General features: G+C 36.4%; 1 protein-coding gene across 1 annotated transcript; it reads right to left on the bottom strand.

Annotated features, from left to right (window-relative positions):
• Positions 1-27,628, bottom strand: LOC124160730 (WD repeat-containing protein 3). The gene is made up of 14 exons (XM_046536719.1): positions 27,273-27,628; positions 23,785-23,994; positions 23,229-23,432; positions 22,162-22,332; positions 21,653-21,855; positions 20,368-20,521; positions 18,107-18,315; positions 16,407-16,635; positions 9,214-9,465; positions 6,852-7,121; positions 2,969-3,220; positions 1,503-1,705; positions 645-870; positions 1-259 (listed from the first exon to the last, which is right to left on the bottom strand). Exons 1-14 carry the CDS (start codon positions 27,441-27,443, stop codon positions 95-97), a joined length of 2,919 nt encoding a protein of 972 aa, XP_046392675.1. The 5' UTR covers positions 27,444-27,628; the 3' UTR covers positions 1-94.
• Between the last annotated feature and the right edge of the window lie 33 nt (positions 27,629-27,661).

Genomic DNA, 27,661 nt, shown 5'->3' with positions numbered 1-27,661 from the left:
TTATAAACAAAGAGTTTATTGATAGATCAAGCTTAAAAAACCATAAGTACCTGATACAGGTAATATTTTTTCAGGGGAACAATGGAATTTACAGTCAAAGCGTCAAAATAGCTCGCTTGATGGCCTTTTCTCTCCTCTTCTTTTTCTTGTCTTTTTCCCGTTTATCCAGAGTAGCCTCACGGAATAACTGGACACCATCTTTTATTTCGATTTCTCGTTGCAAAAATTCGAGGCCATGCAGATTGTAGCCAACCACGTCCTGAAAAAAGGATTAAAAATCTCGGTGAAGTTAACTCTAATCCAAATCCACATAGAGTTAACAATAGGAAATAAATTAATTCATGTTCAACTAATGGACATTAAAAACCTGGAACTTATAAAAAAAAATCTAATAAAGAATGTCATAGAAATCGAGAAAATCATTAATTTCATCAAAATCATGGAATGACTTGAGGAATAATAAATTAAGAAAATATTTTAGGCAATTTTCACGTTTAGCCATTGGTTGTATTTTTACTTAGCTCCAAACTCATGGGCACGAAGTTAGATCAAGGACAATACCACTCAACAGCCAGTTGTAAGACAAAAAAAATCAGATTGATAATGCACACAGAGGTAAATCAACGTCACAAAACTGGACTTACTCTGAGCTGCTTCAAGTGCTTGAATGCCAGCTGTGTAATATTTGTCACTAGCGGAAACAAATGTGTAGCCCCAATAATAGGTGCCTGGTGAACTCGAACCAAGAAGAGCAGGGTACGACATAAAAGCTCCACATCAGGCCCACAGTGTTTAAAGAGATCAGGTGAAGCTTCAAGGAAGCGACAAGCCCACGAAAATGGTAGAAGTAATAGAGCTTCCTCTAGGTCACTAGAATAAAGAGAAAATTATTTTAACAATACTGAAGGGAGGAAAAACTAATTCAAGTCATATGCTTATTGGATATATAATAATAATAAAATTTATTGTTCCACTGGTCATGTGACATAGAACTCGTCAAATTGGAAACATACATATTGTATACAACACTAATACAATATACGAATTTACAATATATGCAATACCGTTTGTTATAAAGAATTTTACATAATCTGCTTTTGAAAATGAAGGTTGAATGCGTTAGGAAAGACAGAGAGTAATAAAATGGAGGTAAAAGAAATACACGAGAAATAAAAACTTTATTTTTAAAAATAAAAAACTTTTAATTGATGTGAGTGCTGAAAGTACTGACACATAGGCCAAAGTTTCCAAGAAAAAAAAGTAGTGGCAATGAACACACCTTAGATGAGGGTACAATGCATAGGCCACGATAATATTACCCCAATCATTTCTTCTAAAGAAAAAGAAATCTAGAAAGAACAACTACAGCTTGATTCTCTTCTAGATGAGTCTAGAAGAGAATCAAGCTCTAGTCTAAAATAAATCTAGAAGAGAATCAATATTTTTTTTAAATACATCACATAATAAATTTTCATTATTTTATTTTTTTATTTTATACGTACCTAGACCTGATTCTCCTGATAGTTTCAATCAGGAACCTGTTGGGACAAGAAATTTTGAAGGCAGTCATCAGAAGAGGAGGCACTGGAGGTGGAGGTAGATCTTTTTTCCCCTGCAACTTGAGTGCTTTGCAAGTTTCTTCATGAGCAGTAAGCTTGCTCTTATAATCTTCAAATACTTCAATAGCTTCCATGATTTCTTCAGCCTATAGAGCAAAAGTTAGATATTCGTTATATTCAAAACTTTTATTTATAACAGGTAATTTTAAAAATATTTAAATACATGTTACAACTGGTGATACATTTACTGGGGCTGATGATTTTGTTTATCATAAGCATACAAAAGCTTAGAAAATCAGAGATAAAATTAGTTATACGCTTATAAAAAGAATATATCAGGAGTAGGGAAAGACATAAGATCCTAATACATACATATATAATAACCTTAATTAATGGTATTTTGCTCCTTTATTAAGCTCCTTGGTCTAACTGTTTCAAATTCTAATTGCACATTTGTCAAAGAGCTATAAGTTAGTATGATGGTGATGTAAAAATAACATTATTTGACAGGATTAAATTCAAGGTCTTCATTTTAATGAAGGATAAAATTATTAATTTTGTAGCAATTTATTCTGGTACCAATTCATTTTGGCTTCAGTTCTAATTTCAAATCCGAGCTCAAAATCCAGGGAACCTAGGGATCAAAGTGGTCCAACCCCACTAATATCTGTATGCTTTAACACTTTACCGGCAAATAGAATGAATAAACTTCTCTCGGGTTTGCGTGCGGTCAAGAAAATCAAAGGCAGATGATGTTTCAGTTTCTGCCTCGTTACCCATTCTCAAGGCTACAGTTACTTCAAATTCCTCATTCAGCAGCCAGTACCCGAAACATCGTCTGCCTTAGATTTTCTTACCCGCGTGCAAACTCGAGAGAAGTTAATTCATCCCATTAATTTCACATACCTATAACCATCAGGGGCGAAGCCAGGAATTAAGGCTGGGGGAGGTTTAGGTGCAACTAATACCGATGTGTGTGGGGGTTTGGTATACCCACCAGGATAACCGGTAGGTGCGAGATTAGTAAATTGCGGAATTATAATATAATTGGTTCAAAATGGTGAGTTTTACGGCTTTCCGAGGGATATTTTATTAATCCTTCCGCTATTCTATAAGTAATATCTATCTAATTAAGTAAAATGGATTAAACTTAAAAATTTCTCTGAACTCTGGGGGGGGGGGGGGTTTATACCCCAAAACCCCCCCTCGCTGTGCCACTGATAACAATATGTGAAATCATTCACAGAAAGCTATGGTTAATTCAAATTTCTCATTCAGTAGCCAGTACCCAAAATGTTGTCTGAATTAGATTTTCCTATCCGGGTGCAAACTTGAGAGAAGTTAGGTAGTTCATCCCATTAATTTCACATACCTATTACAATAAGTGAAATCATTCACTGAAGGCTTACCGCTTTCTCGCTGCCAGCAGTTTTCCTTGATGGCAAGTTCGATCCATGCTGTCCAGGAACCACAGTGCCTTCTCCGGTAGCGAGGGCATCCCTCTCATTCGCCTCCTCTTCTCTCTCCACCTCCTCCTGATCTTCCAAAACCAACGGCTCTTCAGTCTTCTCCCATACACGAAGAACATGATCCGACCCAGCACTGACCACGAATTTCCCATTAGGACTGACAGTTAGAGCCCACGCCTCCCCTCTGTGACCCTGGAAAAGATCACCACAACAATGGATAGAATTAAAATTGGTTACAGAATAACTTGGTTATGAAGTAAACTCTCGTGGCTATGAAGTTCACGGGACCGAAAAACCGGAGGTTCGCAAGAAAAAAACTTCGTGAGAGCATTTCTATAAGGAATCATCGCAAAAAAACATACCTAGCCGAAATTCCTACTCTTTTCAATCTCCCGTACTTAACCTTTTCGCGCCGAGCTCCTTCGCGGGAAGTTGCTTTTGGCTCTACGAAAGGTTTGAGATTTTCTTTTTCTCCCCGTACGGAGTTTTTTTTCGGCTTGGGACTGACCAGGTAGTCGCTTCCTCCCCTTAATGACCTTTCCTAGCGGGGTCCCTCGGCAACTGGGCAAATATAATCCTCGATCCTTTTCCCCGAAGGTAGCCCATCCCGGCGTACTTTTGCGGTCAGTTTATTGTTGCCAGTGCAATTTTAATTTTTTTAATTGTTACTGTTGCATTAAATGTGTTCATCAATGTATTCCTTTTATTGTGTAATGCCTGTAGAACTTTTAAACGAAGTTCTACGGTTATTTTTAGGGTTTTCAGCAAAACGGCACTATATCATAGCCAAATGAGCTTTTCCGAGAAGAGTGAGGTTATCATCTTCCACGTACATATATCAGTATGAGAATACTTACACCAATGAGAGTACTTACAATATGAGAGTAATTACCTGGGCAGAGCAGTTCTTATTCCTGCAATGGTATGGAATGCTTCTCACAACATGTGTCTACGTAAAACATTCCCTATTGGTACATTAAATTTACGAATTTTTAGGATATGCATTAATCAGTATTTATAGCGAAATTCGTTTATAATACCTTTGTATTCAAAGGTTGGTAAGAGGTTATTAAAAATAGCCGCTGTAATTTTGGCTCACGACAAAGAACTGAGGGAATCAAATTTTATTACATTACGAGGGCTTTTTTTCATAGAAGTTAAATCGGATAATCTATCGAATTTCACCGCTAATGTACACTTAGAATGTAGCTAACAGAGTAACGTATACTTTTAGATGTTAATAATTACAATATCTCTCCTATAAACTTGCTAGTAAATTGTAAAAATAACAATGAAACATCTAACCTTAGCGTCCCCAAAAATTGTTCTAGGTGATGATCAACTCCGTTAATATGAACGCTAGAATTCCGTTTAAAATTTGGAACCAATCAGCAGAACATACAGAATGTAATTACTCGCATTGATTTTCAAAAAATGCAACATTTACGTTTTTAGTTATTCCACCTTATAAACAAATAAGTGACCATGAGCACCTTCCTTGAGTGGGACACTGAGAGCCGGAATGGGCCGAGATAATCCCCACGCGGACAATAGGAAAGGGTCGAACCTCTCACGCTGAGGGACCCTAATGGCGGTTGGGACCCACTTGGCATGCTTGACCGCGAAACCGTGAATAAACGGCCTTTGGCCTTTTGCTTCGAAAAATTCCAGCCGTGAAAAGCCGGCCTTCCTTCTTTAGCATCAGAAAATTCAGGCCGTGAAATCACGCCCTGCGTAGGGAAGAGGTTAAACATAGGTAGTTGTGCTGTGGAATAGTTTCAGAATCATGTGTATGATATACGCGATTAAATTATGAACAAATACAGTAAATCCACAATACACGAACAAAATTCGTCCCGAGAGCTTGCTGGTAAGTTGATAAACCTATGCAAGGCATCAAAAAGTGTGGTTATCCTGCAGAATGCAACAATGCATTACAATTTTGTGTTAGTGATTGCGTTACTGAGTGCATTCCCAATTGTGATGAACTGATCTAGTTGCGCATGCAACGCGGATGGAGCCGAATAATGTGCACTGTCTGCATAAAGGAAAAATGTTAAACAGTTACTGACTTCACAACGGATTTAATTGGCACTTTGATCAGAATGTGCCCAAAATGTGAGTTCCATTACGCCACACTACTTTGCATCGGCCACCTCCAAAGGCAAATTAGAAATTTCGGGCATGCTTGAATTTTTTGAATGTTCATAAGGACACGACATACTGATTGTAATTTACGAATAACAATGAGTGGGTCATCATGATTCCACATGAATGAAGCTTATTATATGATGTTGCGTGGATACCGAAGTATCTCTGACTGAAGAAAGAAATATGTTATTATTACTTTTCCTCTTCTATTCTTGACCTTGTTTAATAACTTTTTATGATATTTCTTGGAGTATAGGTCAATGTAAACCAAGTTATAGCCAACGTTTTGATTTATTTAAAATCATTCTCAGGGCTATGAAAGAGAAAACATGAACAATATAAAATACAAAGATGACAACTATTTAACAATGACAACTATTTTAAATATTGTATATCGTTGTCATCTTTGTATTTTATATTGTTCATGTTTTCTCTTTCATAGCCCTGAGGATGATTTTAAATATTGTATATCGTTGTCATCTTTGTATTTTATATTGTTCATGTTTTCTCTTTCATAGCCCTGAGGATGATTTTAAATAAATCGAAACATTGGCTATAACTTTGTTTACATTGACCTATACTCTAAGAAATATCATAAAAAAAAAGAAATATAATTGATGCCCTTGGGCACAGTGCACAAGGAGAACTTAAACGTAGCACAATGATTATGATATAGCATAGTTTACATCCACCTTTAAATATGCCGTTATTGTGTTATAAAATGCCATTAGTTAGCGTATAAACACTGTTGCTTTTCCGTGGAACTTCATAATAAAGTTCACTTTATAACCCCTGGAACCTGAACCAGAACGGGAAACAACTTTCGTAACTTTGTAACAATGAAAATTTCGTAATAATGTTTCTTTTACTATAGATTGTATTAGCCTTTTTGTTGGTATCAACAATTATCTTTGTAAAAACAAGAGCTTCGTAATAACGTTGCTCGTATTAACGAGAGTCTACTGTAACGTCATTTAGGCGACCACACAATTATTGATGCTATATCAGAGTAACACAAAAAAAGGGTTATTTAACTAATTGATCAATAACACAGGAGAAATAAAAAGTCAAATTTTCATGAGATTATTGGAGTAAATACAACTAAATTTATGGGTAATTTAGTTTATGAGTGATGTGCTTTTCATATTTCATGCAAAAAAAGACAACAAAATGAAGTGTTTTTATGCAACGAATACAGAATTATGTATAAGTAAAGGCACGATCCAGTACGTTGACAAAAATTCGAAACTTATAAGCACGTTAAAAATGAATTCCTACTGCTGAAAGAAATTTGTAATTGTCTTTCGGACAGTGTAGGTTTAACCCAGGAGTAAAAATGGGAAAGGGCCTGAATCGTAACCAGAAAAATACAATATCACAAATTAGTGAAATCAACTGATTTTGGAGTGACTTGGTGGAATGAGGAGATATTTATGGTAGAACAAAAAACACAGTGAAGTTCCACAAACTTTAAGGTGCTGTCGACTAGTTTTGACAGCTATAACGTCATTCTCTACTGCATATTAACTGCTTGTCTTGAGAATGGCGTTCTAGCTGCCGAAATTAGTCGACAACACCATAAAGTTTGCGGAGCTTTTAAGTCTTTTTTGTTCTATCACAAATCAGTGTATAATCCAAACGAAACTGGAAATTGAGTGCTTTAAGCATTTACCGGCAAAGTAATAATTTTGGTGAAAGTGTCAGCATCCCATTGCTTCACTCGGCCATCTCGTCCACAAGTGAAGAAAAGATGAGTCTTTGGAACAAACTTGATTGCTGTGATGCTGTCGTCATGGGCGAAAAGTGAGCGGTGACAGTCACCAAAATCCAGGCCCCAAATTTTCACATTTCTATCTCCACCACCAGTTGCGATCAGCTTAGAGTCTGATGATATGTCCATGCATGCAACGGGCAGCTTGTGTCCATAAAGAGATAAGAAAAACTGAAAAAAAGATACAAAAATTAAACCTTAAGTGTGTATTGTCATAAAATATGTAAAATGCTTAAACTTATCTGCTGTTGTATTTTAATTTCCTAGTATAAAAAATTAAAGACATGGGGAAATGAATCAATTAGTTTCCAACATACCTATGATCTTAAAGTGCATTCTTTATCCTTAAATGTAAATCATGTAAATTGTAAATCATGTAAATTATATATAATGACAATTTAAATAACATGAGAGGTAGTGTTTCCTTTATTGTTAGTATCTATTAATAAAATCTGTAAATTATAATACATGAGCATATAAAATATGTATTGGTATCAAATTACAGCCATTTCAAATGAATTAAAGGATAATTAGAAAGGAAAATTAAAGAATTTAAGTAATGTGTTCACTATTTAAATTCTTCAATTTTATAAAAATATAAAACTAGATAATATTTCAACATAGTTGATTATTTACAACAAAGTATGGAATGCATTATTCTGATTTTACTTTTATCTTTATGTTTTTAGCCCTTAATTAAATATAAATGCCTTAAAGTTTTGGATTTCTAGCTAAAAGTGAGTCTTAAAGTCGACTAGGTTGAGAAATGGCCTTGTTTGTTAGATGAATGTTTGATTGCTTGAATGAATTGCATATATAAGTAAGAATCAAAAGCAGCAATAAAATTATCTTTAACATTTTATAAATTTTATGATGGTATCATATTCATGCAGAAATGCTACCCTTTCCAGGGTTTCCAGCCAATATAAGAAAAAAAATTCATACCTAATTCCAGGTTTTCCTGGGATATTTCATAAAAATCCAGCTTAATCTTAGGTGAATACTGTGATAGAAAAGAATTTTAAAACACCCTAAATTACTTTTTACTTTATTATATTTATGCAAAAGTTTACATTCATAATTTTAAGAAACTTAGTAATAGAAATTTAACACCTAATTGATGAACGTCTCACTTCCTCAGTGAGATCTCAAGACATCATAATTAACAGAAAATAGATGTCGAACCGGAAAAATTTTATGAACAATTAATTTGATTTAAATTCTTGAATAATTCATGCACATTGGGGTAGTTTCCTTCATCAAAGAAAAAGAAAGGCATTGATTGCGATTCGTTACCCACCATTAGTGTATTTATAATATACAAATTATTTGGTTTTAGAAACCCCAGTTTAGACGAATGTTAATAGTCAATTTTAACCTCATTTGAAAAAGGCCAGATTGGTGCCCATGCTATGCCTCACACAGCGGCAGCTGGAACCAGAATGACAACACACGGGCTTTTCCCAGCATTCATACTTAGTCGTTGCGTTTTCGTGAGCTTGAAAATTTTCATTTAATCACAAAAAAAATCGATATTGTCATTTAAAAATCTAAAATCATGATGTACATACTCCAGGAGTAATGATCTTTTAATTGAAGCAATAAAAAAAATAGGAAACCACCCTATTCCAGCGACTAAAAATTCACACAAAGTAGGCAGCGATTCTTTCTGGTTTCCTTCCATTTTTATCCATTTTACTGGACAGCCAGCGCTCCAGTTGGCTTCCTCGGGTCCACTGCAGGGACAACGCAGAAATTTGGCCGTCTTTATATACACCCTGTTTGGCACCTATTTTGTGGAGGTGTGCCCTATAGGTCGAGATCTTTGAAGACCCGTTTACATGAGCTGGCGAGAGTGTAACTATCTTCACGGCTGGAGTTCTTGGGTGTTTTGGCAATTTCAATTGTCTCCCTGATGATTCTTGGGAAGAAGCGGCCTTCTTTAGTCAATAAAGAGGTGCTGTCGAAGTAATTTTGTGGTTAAGTCCTCTAGTGTTCTGCCACTGCTGACTGGCTCAATTGTCTATTTTTTACGGCCCTTCTGTGTTCTTCGATTCGGCGTTTCAGTGGAAGGAAACCTGGAAGAATCGCTGCCTACCCTCATAATCTCCGTGGAAGCCTACTTGGAAACTTCATGCATAGTTCCCGATTCACCTGGCTTTCATATTTTAAAGAAAAAGGAGCACAATCCATTCTGTTCAAATCAACATTCACTCACCATCAAAAGGAAAATTATTACAGATGTTTAATTTATCCCACTAACCTTCAAAGTATCTATAAAAAATATTTTCACAGTTGAATCCAGAAGAGCAACTGCTATGAAGCGCCCATTGGGGGTAATACAAATGCATAAGACTGTCTCCTCCAGCTTCAATGCCCGGGTATTAAATAGTGACAAAATTTTCCCCTTTGTCACGGTTCCATCCGAGTCTTCCGTGGGTTGCTTTTTGTCTTCAATGAGCTCAAAACTCCAAAACCTCACAGTACTGTCACCACCCCCAGAAATGCAGCCTTTCTGCAAAAAGAAATGAATTCCTGACATATAGATGCATAAAAGAAATGTATCAGAAATGCATAAAAGCAATGTATCACTCCATAAATTATAATCTTTATTGTATTCCACACTTATTTGACAGCATGGACTGCATCTGCACAGCACAGCATGCAGATCAGGGCTGGCCCTAGCAGGTGCGGGGCTAGGGGTAAACCTTCAGTGCTGGGCCCTTCACTTAAAATATTAAACTCTACACCCCATCTACAAACTCGAGCATTTTGAATCCCTACCACTCTCTGGCTAAGTATGTGTTCCCCTCCCAAATTCAGACTTTGTAATTACGCCGTTATGATACCTTGATTCTAAACTATCGTATATTTTAATTTTTTTTTCACGAACGCGGGGCCCCCCAAAGCGCGGGGCCAGGGGCGGTCGCCCCGCCCTAAGGCCGGCCCTGATGCAGATACCCACTTTTTTCCATATAAACCCTTTCCACTTCAATCTATTTTCTGAATATCATGCTTCTATCCTCTCTTTATTTTTTCGATGGTTCTTTTTAAATGGAATGGTAGGCAATGAAATGATACTTTGCTGTTTGTAATCAATGTAGAACAGAGAAATAAAAAGTGATTATGTATTATTACGTTTTGTGAAGTATATGGGTAAATACAGAGAGGACACAGCTATTGCTACTCGCATAAAATCATTTTATCACTTCCAATGCATCATATTTCATGAAATATGAGTACTTTGCGTATATTATGGATGTTTTAACATTGTTTAACTTCCAAAATATGTATATTGTTCCCCTAAATAATGCTAAAATGACGAACATCTGATAATGAGCTAATTGAGTGATTTGGGATCACAAGTTCATAACAAGCTAGACTCGTGTGTATGCGATTTGGCATTGCAAGTCCATGACTAGCTAGACTCATCATTTCAGCATAGATTTTATATGAATTTTAATAGATGCAATAGATTTTCCAAAAGTTATTAAAAACATTTTCATTGACTTCGTTTACTAGTTCAGATCTATTGACTTAGTGTTCTCCACTCTGTTTGTGCCCAACAGTTCTTGCTCAAAACTTACACATGAAGATTCTTAAGTCTTCTTCAAGTCAAGGTACTATCATTTGCAAAAGTCTTGCAACAAATCGAGCGGCGCCACTTTCGCTCCATTGTCGATTTCTGGCCACCATTAAGTTTGAATGATCACTATCTAGGTATGAATCTTCATGGTAGCTCGGGTACGACTCACGAACGGGTCATCGTGACACGGGAGTGAGACGTAGGAAATCATTACGATGTTCAGTTGAGTAAACGAGCGTAGATGTTGGGTTAAGTCGTCGCGGCGTTTGAGATTATTTTTGTACCCGTAGTTGACTGGAGTAGATAATTGAAAATATTTACCTGTTAAAAGAGTGGGTACCTATGACGCCTGGCTTCCAATGGTAAACCCCATAAGGCCGGCTGGGGGCACGATTTCGCCATTAGGAACACGGAAATCAACTCGCTCGTAACCCTATTTTTAGGGATTCAACGTCGTTCAGGAGACTTTATATTAAGTTGTTGAAATATTTGTTCGATATAGAAGAATTAATAAATGAAAAAAAATTAACTGGCAATTTTCCGAAAAAAAACGACTCTGTCGTCTCCACCATATTTAATTGATTGGCATTAAATAGTTCTTTACGTAGGTTGAAGCTGATAAAGATAGCTCCATAAGCTTTCTTCTTCATTAATTATCAATTTGTTAATTGGATAAATGTATTTAAACCGATGGAAATGTTTCTTCGAAAAAAAATGGAATTTTGATTGCCAAAAAAAATCGCTAGGCCTCGTCGTTGCTAGCAGAATGTGTCTCTATTTTTACTACAATATAGTGTTTATGATCTTGGAGTATAGGTCATGTTAATAAAATACACATTTGGCCAACGTTTCGGAGATTTATTCTCCTTCCTCAGGGCTCTTAATTATAATGAATGTTTACAAAGAAAATAAAGAAAATAAATTAATTAAGTGGTTACAAAAATTTTGAATCAAAATTTTTGTAACCACTTAATTAATTTATTTTCTTTATTCTCTTTGTAAACATTCATTATAATTAAGAGCCCTGAGGAAGGAGAATAAATCTCCGAAACGTTGGCCAAATGTGTATTTTATTAACATGACCTATACTCCAAGATCATAAACACTATATTGTTGTAATAATAAGGAAGGTCAGGAGAGGAAACTTTATTCTATTTTTACTGTTTACATATCTAGGAGAGGCTTAAATTTTTACGATAGCACTAACATATTTAGTGATCATGTCGCATTAATCTTCTTTTTGTTATAATAAATTAGTTATTGTTTCGATTTTAATATTTCAGCCATTATTATATTATTAAGGACAACCAACTTAAAGAGTGACTTAATAGTACGACTTTTCCCTATCCATGAATGCCTCCATTGGTAAGGTTTCCAATAACAACAACGGACAGATATTAAATTGAAAGTCAATTTAAACCAATATTCGCCTTTTTTTAGGGAGGGAAATACTTTGCGCATCTATTAGGGAGGTAAAATACTTGGCGCATAATTTAGCCGCTCCCTCAGCTGAATCGGGTGCTCCCGGGCCGTAGTTTTGGTCAGCTAATAGGTCCTGCACCTCGTCTTACCCTACATATTTATCGCAACTATACCAGCCAGGGACGAGGAAGTAGGTTACCTGGAGTAAAACTTGCAGACCGTAAGTGATTCTCACGTACTTCCAAAATAGTGTAAATAGGGCTAATTTGTAGCACTATCATATAAATGTTGATGCCACAATTTGCTTGAAGAAAGTACGCACTAGAAAAATAGTTGATAAATACCTCAAGATAAGCCTTTCCTATATTTAAAAATAAGCGCCGTGGTGCGTGCACGATTAAGGATTACCATTACATAGGTTATTCCTAGGATTGTACTTATTGTTAGTAGATCAGCTAGTCTCACATTCTGTCCCTTTCCAACAAAATTACTGTATTAAAAAAACACTGATTGTAGAATACTGAAGCCTAAAGTTTAAAAGTAAAATCCTTCACTTAATTTATATCTTTTTCTATTTCTAAGAAAAGTTTCCGTCACTGCTCATTTACGAAACGAAAAAGGGTAAAATTGTTCTGAAAAACTTTACTGGAGAAATTAACTTGGTAGGAAATGGCGACAAGTTGATGAAAAATAGGCAGCATACTACATAGACGGACAGCATATATGCGTATTGGTAATTATAATCGCTGCAAAATATCATTCATAATTTTCTTTTTAATCAGATAAAATTGATCTATTTAAGAAATTCCGTATATGGAACCTTAGATTCTTACGATAGCTCTCATTCCAAAGTTTAATTATGTTGAGCAGTTACGGACCTGTAAAGGAAACCATATAGCACTAGGAATTACATTCACCAGTGATTCTGATTGGAGTTCCTTCAAGAAAACGCTATCGATTCGTCCTACCGCGCTAACTACGCATGATTCCCGTCGCACGGTCATTTAAATTAGAAATTGTTGCAAAAAATGCTCAAATTCAACAGCTGGTACCCTCTTAACATAAATTTCAAAAATAAAAAAACTTTAAAATAAAATACGGAGGATAAAAAATTTACGGCCACGGGAAGGACTCGAACGCGGGCCCCTCCTATCACTAGCCCGAATACTTATCAACTGAGCTATTTCTAGCTCAAGGTCATCGAGCGGTAATTTTAATTACTTGCTGTTATTGTAACACTGAGCTCCTTCATGTGCTTCTCTTACGGCTTCTCACTTGAACGAATTTAATCAAAATAATCCCTTTCTCGGGATATTAGTCTTTTATTCGTTTATATGATTATAACTTGAACACGTAGGCTTTCGCATACTCTATGTTTCGGCTGGTTAGTATATACAATAGGAATATTATGATGTTGTCGCCTGCGACTTCGGTATGGTATCGTCTTTTTAAGTTATTATTCTTTGTTATTATGTTTCAAACTCGGTATTAGTATTTATAATGAAGCAAGCGTATACATTCATTAAAAACAGAAATTCTGTTAGGATTTGCTTACGTCCTTCTTACTCGACTTGAAAGGTTTTATGAAATGAGCTGCAGTTCCACTGATGCCTTAGACATAAAACGTATTGCCAACAAACACATTTCCTAATACAATGTAACTTACTCAATGCAAGTAGATAATTCAATTAATAATGCTAAGTAAGTATCCTACATTATCCCGAATTCATCAGTGTATATGTAAATGATTGCATCTAAATAAGATAACTTAATCATCAAGGACATTGCAGCTTAGAGTTATTATTCGCATTCACACTAATTCAGCGGTAGAACATTTTAACAAACAATACCTGTTGAAATCCGACAATGATTAAAAATGGGACTTTTACCTAGAAATAAGTTTTCCTCGTCATACTTTGAATAAGTGGAAAGGAATACATCTTTACCGATTGACGGACGTCGGAGAACTCTGTTAATACTTACGCAACGATTAATGCCGATCAGCTTAACTAATTCATATTTTACGTGTTTGCTCAGATATTTATATGATGAAACACTGGGAATTTCAAAGCTGCCTCGTATCATATGTCGTTGATATTGTATTAAAACATCAACCCGAGTCGATACATGTAAACAAAAGTCCATGTTCACAGTGAACGACTCGTGATTTCCAGCTCTCTGAAAAGAGCTGAGATCACTCAAAAAGAGCCAAGCTACCAACTTTTTAAAATCTCTCCGAGGAATTACCTTTGATCTTTCCTACTGCATTAAATGCTACAATGTGTTTGGGGGAATATCATGAACATTAATTTCACTTAAATGGAAGCGGTCAAATCCCGAGACTGAAAAGGATGACAAAATACCTCACCCACCCAATGACCCGTTCTCCATGCATTGAACCATGAAGACTAGTATTGGATTGTTGCATACACCCGAAAACCATACAGTTTCCGGGCACAATCTTTGTGGAGCGAAAGTGGCGCCGCTCGATTTGTTGCAAGACTTTTGCAAATGATAGTACCTAAAAGTCCACAAGTTACTTCCAAAAACTAAAAATGTAGACCTGTAATTCATAAGCTAATTATTTCTTAATATCAAGAGGAATTGGTAATACTGGCATCATGTAGATAAAACTTTGTAAACTAAAGGCTGCTGAGAGACATTATGGCTCCCTGAGTAGCATTTTCCTGTGGGCCTTTGCCCTACCTTTCATCTTAGAACACGAAGTAAGACAGCTTATAGGGCCTCAAATAGGGGCCTGCGGCAGAATGCCTAAATGACCCCACTCTGCGTGGCTCTGTGCATTTTTTCTCCAGGGGGAAATGGAGCCTTCTTATACAAAAGATGATGATACCAAATTGCTACACAATTCATGTACAGTGCAACCTCGATATAACGACACCCCACGGTGCACTAATTAACACTCGCTATAGCGAATTGTCGCTTTACCGGAGGTGGAGCAAATAATAGCCAATATACCTGTTGCGAACAGATATACAGGAACAGGAGTGGTGCGGCGACAGATAAACATCTATCTGATAAACGTAAGCATAAATCCAGACGAAAGGCGATGTTTTTTTGCATCACTAAATTTCCTTACTCAAATAACGACTCACTATGCAAACAATTTATAAGCGCCACACTGAATAAAAATCATGCAAAGCATTGTTTCGTCAATCATTATATTTATCGAACGACAGTTTACCACATAAATTTGAGACTGAGCACTCCATTAACTTCATTTCTAACAGATTGCTAGCAATTACAGAGGTTAAGGAGTCTTGATGAAAGTCTTCCGGCGGTGAAACCCTCGCTATGGCGAGAGCCAACACCGAAAGGGTCTCGTAAAAACAAATTTTGTAACACGCTTATTATAGGGTCAATTGACGGTGCATCGGCTATCTCTCGTAATAGCGGGGGTGTCGCTATAGCCCGTACTCGCTTTAACGAGGTTCCACAGTAGGTATCTAAAAGATACAACGTCATCCCTGGTGAAAAAAACAAAAGATTGGTGTTCGCACAATCCGGCCCGTGGTGGTTCAGAAGATGTGCGTGCAGGGACGTGTGCCCCGGGTTATGATAAATAAAGGGCGAAGATGCCTTCGATGGAATTCTCTTAATTTCGCGTGCGACTTACAGGGAAGCGCACGCCAAAACTCCGCGTCCACACGCTCCCGGACGTTAAACACTGAATGACACCCACGCCGTCGGCAAGGGCATGGGTGATAGGGTCTGAGGGTTACTGACCCTCGGGTAACGGCACTCCCTCACTCCAAAAGGGTGTGAGTGGAGTCCCCTTGGTAGAGACCACGAGAAAGGGGCCACATGTGAGTCGGCCGGATCTTGGAAAACCCCGAGGACGGCGACACTCGCTGAAGGGGAGAGGGGGAAATACCCAACATTTGGTTTGACGTTGCTCTCCACTCTATAACCCAATCATCTGATGGCAACAAGTGGATTGAAGATTACACTTATGGGACAAGACTTATAGAGGAACGCTAACATAGACCTGTGCTCCGTACAAACTGGCAACTGGTCCAAACTGGGTCTACTCAAAATTATCTCATGACTCTCTCAATATTTACCACTCAAGGTTTCACACTTCCTTATTTTGCCCTTATTTTTCATCCTGAATGATTTGAATGCAAGTTGCTTCTCAGGTTTCTACCGAGTGGATGATGATTTATTTCATTTTTTTGGTTAGACAGCATCAGGTATTGCCATTGACGTCAGTTTTGCCAGTGATCCTCCTGGCGTCTTCAGGTCAAAGGTGTCAGGTCCTTTGACAAAAAAATCCAGGAACTGGCAAAACTGTTGTCTACAGCAATACTGGACATGGAGTAAGCGAATTTTGGAAAATCTTTGAAACCCTAACTTCAGTTATCAGTGACCACTTCACATCAAATATACCATCAGCATCAATGTGCACTCGGAACGCAGATCCATACCTCATCATGGGTCAGGCAAATGGACCACACTTCTTTGGAGTGAGCTGGGATTTCTTCGAGAATATCTCCGGCACCAATGTCTGCAATTAACAATCTGCCATCTCTCATGCCAATGATAGCATGTCGATCACCAGGAACAAAACAGGCAGAGAGCACATACCCAATCGATGACACCTTTCCACTCTTGGTATCTTCTCCAGTCACTGTCCTCAAACATGACAGAGATGGCCTAGGAATTAAACAATAATAGCTTAACCAGATTACGTAAATTAGATAGGAATTTAACATATTTTAGATATAAAGTACACAGACAAAACTTGCTTGCCTTAGCTTGGACTAGATCCAGATTCCCTATATTTGAGAAGTTTGCTAGATTAGTAAGAAAAATCACTATGCGTTAATTATTATGTACATCCTGGTTTATGAAGTACAGCAGAAGCCAGATGATTATATCCGAGTAATTACAGCCCTTTACCAGCACTTAACAATAATAATATCATAATAATTGTTTCTTCTTACGGGTGTTAACCCATTGTACAAAAATAGTGCTACATAAGTAAGTATAAAGACATAGTGTTACATAAATAAGCATATATAAGAAGCATGTAAACATTAATAAGCATTATTTAACAGGTTAAAAAAGTAAAGGGTGGCAAAAGATAAAATGTGATCAATATAAAAAGTTATAATATAACAAATGATTAATATCACGTTAAGAAATACAAAATATATCAATACAAAAAATGATCAAAAACATAGATAAGAAATACACTCAAATTATTCAACTAAAAGAGATGGAATCTGCATAATAAAAAGACATCAATTTTGCCAGACATTCTTTCTTGAGAATAAAAGCAGAGTCAAAATGAATATCAACTGACTTAAGGGTAACTTACAAGGATAGCTGGCAGCAGTTTCTAAAAATCAAGGTTATTCAATAAAAATTTTATAGGGTAGAGCTCACCCCACACTTAGCTCTGGTGAGTAGATTGCACACATTCAGGGTAGGGGATTCATGTCCTTTCAATGATATATGAGGATGATTAGTTTGTGAATCACCAAAGGATCCAACAGGATTTGAACCGAGCACCATCTGATCAATAGCCCATCCCTATTAGTTATTGCATGAAGCATCTCACCACACATTATTTAATTTATTCAACAGTGAATTCACTCCAGGTCACATATAATAAGTCTGTGATAAAAATTAAATAACTCTAAGGCAATACAACTTGTGAACGATTTACACAAGCAAATCAATGTGCTAGAGCTTTAACAATAGACATTTTATATAAAGTATGGTTCAGTTCCTATATTTTCCTGGTCTTTAACACTGGTGCAGTTTTGAACCTTTAGATCTAGGTTTAGGATTCTCAGTATTCATATAGGATTTGTCTTAATGCTGAAGCAGTTAATCTAATTATAATAAGAAAATTATTTCCTGTTTAAAAAAATGGAAAATTGAATAAATTCTTAAACCTCATAATGTTCACGTTCAACACTATCACGCCTTAATCATTATAATGTAAAAACAAGAATGACTAGTTTTATGACGACCAAGGCAGCCATAGGAAGGGAAGCCCACCTGGTTCTAACTTTTCAGTAAAATTACCATGAAATTAGCCACAAGAGTTGAGTTATGGATGACATTTATATTAGAGAATTACCATCACAGGAGAAGAGAAGAAAATATGACATACCGGTTCCATAGTTTGATTGCTTCTGAGCTAGCTGAAAGAACGCCTAAATTATCTGAACTAAAGCAGAGCGTCCGAACTTCCGATCGATGGCCTAATTTTGTGACAGTTCCCAAGGTTTTGTAGCAGTCTTCCTTCTTTGCTTCATCCACAAAATCCAAAGTCATCAAACTGTACAAACTAAGAACATTGTGGCGCGAAGCGATAGCTATCTGCAAAAAGAAAAAAAAAACCATCATGCCGGAGGATTCCAATAAGTAATCATAACATCAGGACAGCTTACAGCATTTCCATTCCTGATATTTTCAAATGTGTGTGAGAACCAAAATCTTATAATAAAGACTTAAAATAAATTATCATTGAAGTGTGTGATTTCTCACCGCATTCATATTGATATCATAGTTGGCTATCTGTATTACTGCCTTCTTTTGTTTGAAAAGTACAGCTGCCATTGGTATCACTTTGTACTTTTCTTGATTATTTATGTTCTGTCTGTATCCAAGTGTATACTCTAGGGATGTGCGAGTAGTAATTTTTGACCTCATGTTGAGTATCGAGTCGAGTTAAAAACTACTCGCGAGTATCAAGTCGAGTATGGTAATTCTTGAAATAGGCAATACAGCAATGCATTCTCCAACATATTATCTTTTTTTTTTAATCTCCTTGTAAATTTTCTATTTTGAATGCTTAGCTTGATGGGAAAAGGAAAAGATAACGAGGAACATTGATTGTAATTTAGTCACAATTAGGAGATGAATGAAAATTAATGTGTCTTAAACAATTCCAAAAGCACAATTGAAATGAATTAACCTGTAGTAATATATCGTCAATGTACATATGTATCCAAACTGCTCGGAAGACCCCTCAACAACGATATTTGAACAGTTATATTTAGATTGTATACGTAAATGTTTAATGTAATATTGGATACTTTCAAATTCTATTGCCGAAAAACCAATTGCTCTATATGCTCAGGCAGCAGGATTTGACGCCTCCATGTTACAGAAAAACGTCTTTCGCAACACACTTGTGCAGCTGGACAAGTGCTTTCTTTCCAAAGTTGCAAGGTTTGGGAACCTTAGGAAGTTTTATTAAAAGTTAAATCAACGATTTATATGGATCTTGAATGGATCATGGATATTCATGGAATTTTAGTGGACGAAGCAAACTAACTATAGAACTTAGCTTTAACTTTGTAGAACAAAAGAGCAGTTTTATCTATTTCTTACTTCGTTTAATCAACCTTAGCCACTATTTCCAGTAAATATAAGAGAGAAACTAAACACAACAATGGAATAAACGAAAATTAACATTTGATGTACTTGGTGCTGAAAAGGCTAAAAGATTGCACTACTTGTAATGTCAAACACCGACATTGCCCCCTAAAACCTAAAAGTTGAATTTTTTCTATAGAAATCCTAACAATTTTTACTAATTTCCTCGGCATTTGACTATGGTAGGGTATTAAAGTATCGCATAAGGAAGTATGAGCGATGCTGTCTTCCACTCCGATTACTCCGAGTACACCGTAGATGGTCAGACGAAAAGGTATTCGCCACCCATGTCGACTACTATATGCTGAAACTCCAAGGCCTAAAACGACTTATTGACTTTATAAATGATATTACCGCATGAGTTTCATGATAGTGCCTTCTGTTAGCAGGTTTCTGAACTTACAGGCTTCGACAGCTCTGTAACCGAAACTACTCGACTTAGCTCTATATTCGTAATACTATTCGAATCACTTAAGTCAAGTACGTACTACTCAACTCGACTCGAATTTTTGAGTACTCCTACATCCCTGGTATCTATGTTTTTTTTGCATCTTTTAAAAAAGTCGGTGATAAAGAAAAATTCAATATGTTCTTGTCCTAAGGATGAATGCTGGGCTCCACCCAGCATTCTTACTTAGTCGTCGCATTTTCGTGTGCTTGAAAATTTTCACTTTTCATTTAATCGCAAAAAATTGATATTGTAATTTAAAAATCTAAAATAGTGAAACACGTGCTCAACGAGTAATAATCTTTCCATTTAGGCAACAAAAAAATTATAGGAAACCACCCTATTGAAAAAAGTGCTGCTACATTGAAATTATTAAATTCTGTCCTCTCTAAACTTGGTATTCCTCTCGATATTTTTGGAGACCAAAAAATAGAGAGCAAGTGGGGTTTCCATTCCCATACGTGGGAACACCATAATTATTATTCAAGACAAATGAATTGCAATTTCTTCAATAGTGAAGGTAAGAAGGCCATTTTACAAACCCGCAGTTCACCACCCTTGCCAGAGATAAGAGCAGTTGATTTGATCTTTCCATCAGATGGAGGTATTTTGAGAACTGGGAGTCTAAGTACTTCATCTTTCAAGGTCACCTCTACGGCATCCTGGTCATTAATTTCAGGTTGAACACCCCCATCCCTAGAAACAGAAGTATAAAATTACAGCACAGAAAAAGATACAAAATAATACCTTATATTTAGAGGCAATGACTGTTTGCACCCCACAACCATGCAATGCAAGCACACAATTACTTGGTTGTGTCACAATATTATTATTAGGTCTTTCTCACATTAAATTATGACCATACCCCTAAAAAAACCCCATTGACATGAGTTCCCTTGAGGTGGCTCTGTAAGAAGTACAGTCAAGAGTCAAAAGATAAAAATATTGCTTTTGCATTCCTGCCACTGATTTTTTTTCCACAATTTACATCTTTTCCCTAATCTGGATGATTTCTCTCTCCCCACAGTCTGATAGTGTTTATAAAGTTTGAGATGCACTGCCATTTACAACAGACTGCAGAAAAGTGCATGGCAGAGGTCGTATAATTCACAATGATCTATGACAAAAATACTGTGGGAAACCTGATGAGTACCGACAGCATGTCCCATTCAAGTAATAGTGCATCACAACACATGCAATACTGTTTAACACTTGTACTCAAGAAAAATCCTAAAGTAATTGTGCTCATTACTTTAGGGCCCAGTATTACTTACGATACTGAAAAATCCATAAGCAAAGGAGTTAACAGTAACTCCACAATGTGAAATGATATTTTCTTGTGGAAAACTGAAAACACTTATCCATGCTAACTAATTATTTTAAGTTTTCTGTTGAATTACCATAGTTGTAATGGCTCAGAAAATGATGAGGCAATCGTGGTTAACATTCCTTTAGGAATTTTTGAGGGGCTCTTCCCAAAGCAATATTATTCATTTTTGTATCAAACAAAAAATAAATTTTTGATAAATGATATACAGACTCAACAAGAAGAATTGAATACATGATTTATCACACAATGTCATATAAGCAACATGCACTGGATTTCAAACATCAATCTCATTCACAACCTTATCTAGGTGAGAAGCCAAAAACAATGTTTCAAGGATACATACATATTCCTGGAACGACATCAGTGAATTCCAATTTAACAACCAAAAACTTCTAGTAACATTTACATCATAAGAAAAACAGCTTCCCTTTTCAACAAATTTCAAAAGTAAACCATGGGGTATAACAAAATATTGTTAAAAATACTGAAAAAATTACTTTAGAGCCTTTTTGCGTTCCCTACGGAGCCTCTTCTTGGCCTTGAGTGTGGCTTCCAGTTCTTTCCTGAATTGAAAAATTTCAACTTTTGTGTCAGCTCCGTAACATGCCAGGAAAAATCCAGATGAGTCAACAGCAAGTGACATTACACGGCCTAAACCATTCCGAAGTATAGAGCCAGCCTTGTGGCATCTTAGTGGATACTGCAACAAATGAGATTAAACCAATCAAAACTAATAGCAACGTCACTACCTTATCAAAAAAAAACAATACCTCTCATAAAATTTATTTTAGTAAAGGCAACTCAATCCAACGAATGAGGTGAAGAATGGATGTGACATACCGTGGTGAATTGAGTTTGCAGAGAAAATCATGTCAAGCAATAAATCTATTGTTTTATGAAAATGGTATGTGTGTCTAATTCTATTTTCATATATTGATATTGCAAAATATAACAGCCACTGATATTGAAAATTAAATTTATACCTAAAACAAAAAAAATTACTTACTAATGAGACACTGTCACCATCCTCCTCCAGAAAAGTCTTGTCCAGCTCTCTAACCTCTGGTTTTTCATCAAATTCGTTATCAATGAAGTTCATAGACCAAACTCTAAGTTCACTATCACCACAACCAGTCACCAAATATTTTCCATCTTTCAGAATACTGATGTCCCAAACCTGTTGGAAAGAACAGAATATTCAATGAAACTGCTAGTTTCACATAAATATACGTAATTTCTGGAGGCCTACATTGAAGTATGTACAAAAAAATTTAGAATTTCAATCTTTAAAACCAAAAAATTATTCCACAAAAATTCAGTGGTATAAACATCAAATTTAACTACGCTTAATAACATCCACAGTGACAGTATACTTAACCGTATGAGGGTTTTCGCATGCCTGTATTTGATTTGATACATGGTTTGAGTATTTTGCCATTTGTGGCAGAAAACTACCTCAATGGGTAACATTCTGCACAAACACTAAAATCTTTTTTCACCCTCATACAGCAAACAATGAGACAGGAGTCTGCCACCTTGAATTTCCCATAAAAATAACTTGAATAAGGGGAGCTTATACATAGAAGTTTCTGTACAGTCTCTCTCTCTCTCTCTCTGTTATCCTGCTGTTCTAGTACATTGTTATTAATGTCAAAATGACATCATTCATTTCACTATTGCAACCCTAACCTCAACAAATGTAACCGACTGCTATCATTATCAATTCACATATTTAACGTATATGTTACATTAAATGCTCTTGCGTGCATTATGTTTTCACGGAAATATGTACTCCTGCCTTCCTTCCAAAACATTGAGTAATATAATTTGACTGGGGAGAACTGGAACCCATGGTGGCAATGCAGGTGAAATATTAACCAGGAGATTGTTTCAAATTCTTCCATTTCCTAACTTTCAATGAACAATCATGTACTTTTCATTGAGCTAATAAAATTACAAAATGAAAAAAAATCTCTCAGCAAAAACTGCATTGCTACTTCCACAGATGAAATTGGATACATATTTTAACGTGCAACAAAAATTTAAAAATTACAAAAAAAGCAATATACAAACCTCAGTCCTGTGTCCAATGAGGGTTTTGAAGCAATGCTGGGTTTCAAGATCCCAAAACTTCACAAAAGTATCCTTTGATGATGAAATAAGCAGAGATGGATGGTCAGGTCCATGGAAGAGTACTTGAGTAACTACACCACGATGGCCATTTAGACGGTGAAGACCACATTCAGAAACTACATCCCAGACAATAATATCAGTATCCTGAAATTTAAAGTCATTATTCATAAAAATTAATGCTGGAGATAATTCAGTTTCCAGATTATTAACTATGATAGATTTTAAAGATGTTTTCACCGAGGGGTTAAATTTTCAAGGAAGTTCATTGAAAATCTACACCTTACTAAGCACAGATAAAGGCTGTAGAGCTTTCACTATGAGAGATTTAACAGAATAACATTCAAACAACATATTGATAAAAAATATCACATAACAAATAAAGAAACATTTCATTGAAGCATTAACTTAAACAAGAAATTCAATAGTGAATATGAAAAGAAACATTAAACTGCAAACTAAAATATCACTTTTACTTTTCAGGACAGTGAAAACTTACTTTGGAGCCAGAGGCTAGCCTTTGGCCACTCCAATCATATGAAAGGCAGGTTATGGCTGACTTGTGTCCAATGTAAGACACAGGATTTTCTGGATCGGTCAAATCAAAAACCTGGATAGCACCATCAGCATATCCGGCAGCCAAGAACTTCTTTACAGGACTTGGACACAGTCGTGTAACCTCACTTTTCTCTCCATTAAGCACCAAGGCCTTGAGTAAAAATGGGTTAAAAATATTCGAGATCCTTAAGGAAATAAAAGCAAACTGTGTACGATATTCTAGAATGAGATAAGAACTTCCAAATTATTGGAATTAGACAAGGTTTAATAGGATCATGTCTGATTTAAATGATCACGTGGAGAAAGGAAGGACTTGCATACATTATAACGTTTAGAATTCTCATGAATTTTAGCAGGAATAGTCGGCCATTGTCTAACAACAACTGTTATAAAAATTTATCAGTATCCAGATTAAGGTTCTGAAAAGGAGTACTGAGCACCCTCGGGTAGAAAAGACAAAACTGTTGGATTTTGCCATAATTTCATACATTCCAAGAACTTAAGACAAGATTTCATTGAAAGAAACACCATTACGTGATTCCAGTGCTAAAGAAAGACCCATAACCAACTGGTTATGCTAAAGGACCACTTATTGAAGGAAACAAGGGTGGTGTACCATTGGGGAAAAAAGTATACCAACAAAGGTTGTGCTGCCACAAACACTCTGTAGGATAGTGGGTTTCCTTTCCAGTGTGTTCTTATTCTTTGGTCAGTGAGGGAAATTCAAACAAGGCAAACCATTTCCTTGCTTTTCGCCACATTCGACAGCATCATGTGCACACATTGGGAACACTCCTCTGAATTTTCCTTTGCATATCTCAACGAAATGACAAAAATCACTACGGTCCATAGCAAGCTTTCTCTTGAGGTAAACAAGACAGTTAATGAACAGATTGGATGGGCCACGTATTTGAATGCAGTTGACATTGAAGAAGTTTTAGCTTTTCTGGATGGACTGACGAGCACATGAACAGAATGCGTTTTTCTTTGGATCGAGAAGAATATGCTCCTACCTTGATTTGAGATACCTTTGTCAGCAGGCGAGTGGGGGAAAAAGCTTGTTGGGGGCTGGCTTAACAGTAGCAGAAGCATAGCGAAAGATGAATAAAAGTGCAAGTACCGTGTACAACTGGGAGAAATGCAAAGGGAGGGTAATGAGGCATTAATATATTGGAGAAGAGGGAGAAATAGGTGTACAACCGGAGATGTTGATGCTGACATATAATATATATTGAAGTGCTGCTGAGATTTTGAATTTAATGAAAGAAGAGATACTGTCCAAAGGGAAGTGTGAATTCATTGGAGTTATGCTTTTCGTGCCTTGTTTTTTTTGTCCACATTAATTTAGATATTTTATTAGACCCTTAAATATTGTCAAAAGTAATTTGACATCAATAAATATCACGAATTGTTTTAATTTAACAAAATTGGTTTCCTAAGCAATTGAAAAGAAAGTGATGTATCAAACTGCAGAAAATATTTTTTTTTGGGATTGGCCACTGGCTAGAAAAAAATAAAATGTTAATTTTTTTCCTGATGCTCACAATCACTCCTGACCACTGCCGTCTTGCAGATTACGTCAGGCAAATATTTATGCTATTAATTTTCAGATATGAGAAAATGAGGAAAAGGATGGGCTTCAAGTGAATTTTAGAATGAGTACCAGAGTAGGAGAAGGAAAAGAAAGGAGGGTTAGACAGAGATAGCGGGAAAAAGGAAGACACAACTGCTAAGGATATCAAATGCACCACCATTCTAGTGAGCAGTAGAAAAAAAAGGTTTGAAAAAAAACCCTTGTCTTGATCCAAGGATTATATACCGTTAGATAATATATATATCCATAAGTAAGGCACTCAAGCAGCGATTGGGCAGCCTCTGAAAAGTCTCTGCCACTGTCGGGATTAAGAACCAAACCCGACAAGGTGAGAAGCCAGCACTCTAGCCACCACTCCAACCCAATCCCCTCTATGGTAGTTGCTACATAAGGTAGGCACACACTTACGACAACGTCAACTGCATTCAAATATGTGGCCCATCAAATCTGCTCGTTAACCGTCTTATTTGCTTCAAGAGAAAGCTTGCCATGGCCCGTAAGGATTTTTGTCGTATCATTGAGATATACGGAAAATTCAGAGGAGCGTTCCCAATGTGCACACATGATGCCGTCGAATGCGTCTCTATTCTATGGAGTCCATCGCAAGTCATGCTCTGGGTAGCGGGAGACTCAGTGGTTGCTGCGCATTTGGACGATGAAGAAAGGAAATGTTTTGCCCTTATTGAATTTCCCTCACTGACCAAAGAATAACAACCTACTGGAAATGAAACCCACTATCCTGTGGAGCGATAGTGGTGGCACAACCTTTGTTGGTATACTTTTTTCCTTGTTTTCTTTCAATATGTGGTCCTTCAGCTTAACCATTCGGTTACGGATCTTTCTTTAGCACTTGAAAGTTTTCTTTAGTACTACTTTACTTTAGTATTTCAGACATTATGTAGCGTACTTGGACAACCTTGCTACCAGGAATACCATTGAGTGACTGAGATCAGGAACTTGAGACTCTCTTAAACAGCAGAAGACACATTAACAGGACTGATCCAAAATAAGTCTGATGACATAAATCTGATAGCCCAAGAAAGAAGCTACTTTCAAAGACTTATAAAAGACATGATCCAAGTGAAATCAAAAGAAAATGAAAATAAATTTAACAGGGAAGCCAGCTACCCTATATGTACATAGAATTGCGTTTTGCATTGAAATTATGCTGCAACCAAGGAAAACCTGACCACTCTGGAATAAGCATATAAGTTGACCATGAAAATTGCATCTCCAATTCATTAACATATGTGTTCAGTTAACAAGTTATTTCCATGAAACTACGATAGACGAAGGGCATAGCATTCGAGAGTCCCAATAGGATGACACAGTTCTAACTCAAACTGTAATTCTTCGGATCTAATACCTACTTGTGCCAAAAAAATAGCACCCAATGATCAAACATACACAATACGAGGGAGATACTTCAACAGGCTGTCGTTATGGACACATAAAAACAAGTTCCACGGGGACACTATATGATTTAAACGCCCATTACCTAATGACATCAAGCCTAGGTGAGATACGTCTCAAGACTAAATAGACTCGCCAAAATGGCATTCTCGTTTTGTCAGGCATAATAAAATAGCTAAGCAATAAAGGCTTCAACGATTAACATATTCTTTAATAAAAGGAGCGGGTAGTTTTCTTCCTTTTTGCTCAATATTGATGTGCGCCTAGCATTTTCGAAGGGACTATCAATTAAGGGTGGCTGTTTGACTTAAAGACCTTCGGCTTGACAGTGAGTCGACGTAACCGAGACTTAAGTCGACAGCATACAAAGACTACTTGTAAGAGAATTTCCGCTGATGATACTTAGCCGGTAAGTAACTCACTTTCTCCAGAAGACGTAAATCCCATATTATGACATCTTCGCAGGCTCCGACAGCAACAAAACGTCCTTCAAAGCCTTGATACGTGACGAATGCTACATTACACTCTGAACTAGCAATTATATTAAATTTTCCACCTGCCGCGTACCGTAAGTATTCTCGCGTTAATCCCATAATTATAAAATAAGAAGCACTAAGTATGACACACTAGAGTCAAACAACAAGATGACCGCGTTAGTAATTCACACTTCACATTTAAACAAAACAGAACCATGAGTAGGACAATAATGAGCAATATTGCATGAACAACAACAACACACGTGCATTCTCAAAGCAATTTGTATTCGCATTTAAAAATTTCGCTATGCTTTTTTTATATTTGATATGAGAAT

The sequence above is a fragment of the Ischnura elegans genome, chromosome 6 (assembly GCF_921293095.1).
Source record: "Ischnura elegans chromosome 6, ioIscEleg1.1, whole genome shotgun sequence".
NCBI classification, from domain to species: Eukaryota; Metazoa; Arthropoda; class Insecta; order Odonata; family Coenagrionidae; genus Ischnura; species Ischnura elegans.
This window is presented reverse-complemented; position numbering and strand designations above follow the sequence as displayed.

Coding starts and splice junctions, on each gene's coding strand:
- LOC124160730 (XM_046536719.1), bottom strand. CDS start 27,443: ATGGGATTAACGCGAGAATACTTACGGTACGCGGCAGGTGGAAAATTT. Junction 9,466..16,406: donor TTTGCCTGACCCATGATGAG/GTATGGATCTGC, acceptor TTCTTTTTGCAG/AAAGGCTGCATTTCTGGGGG. Junction 871..1,502: donor ATCAGGAGAATCAGGTCTAG/GTACGTATAAAA, acceptor TCTTTATTCTAG/TGACCTAGAGGAAGCTCTAT.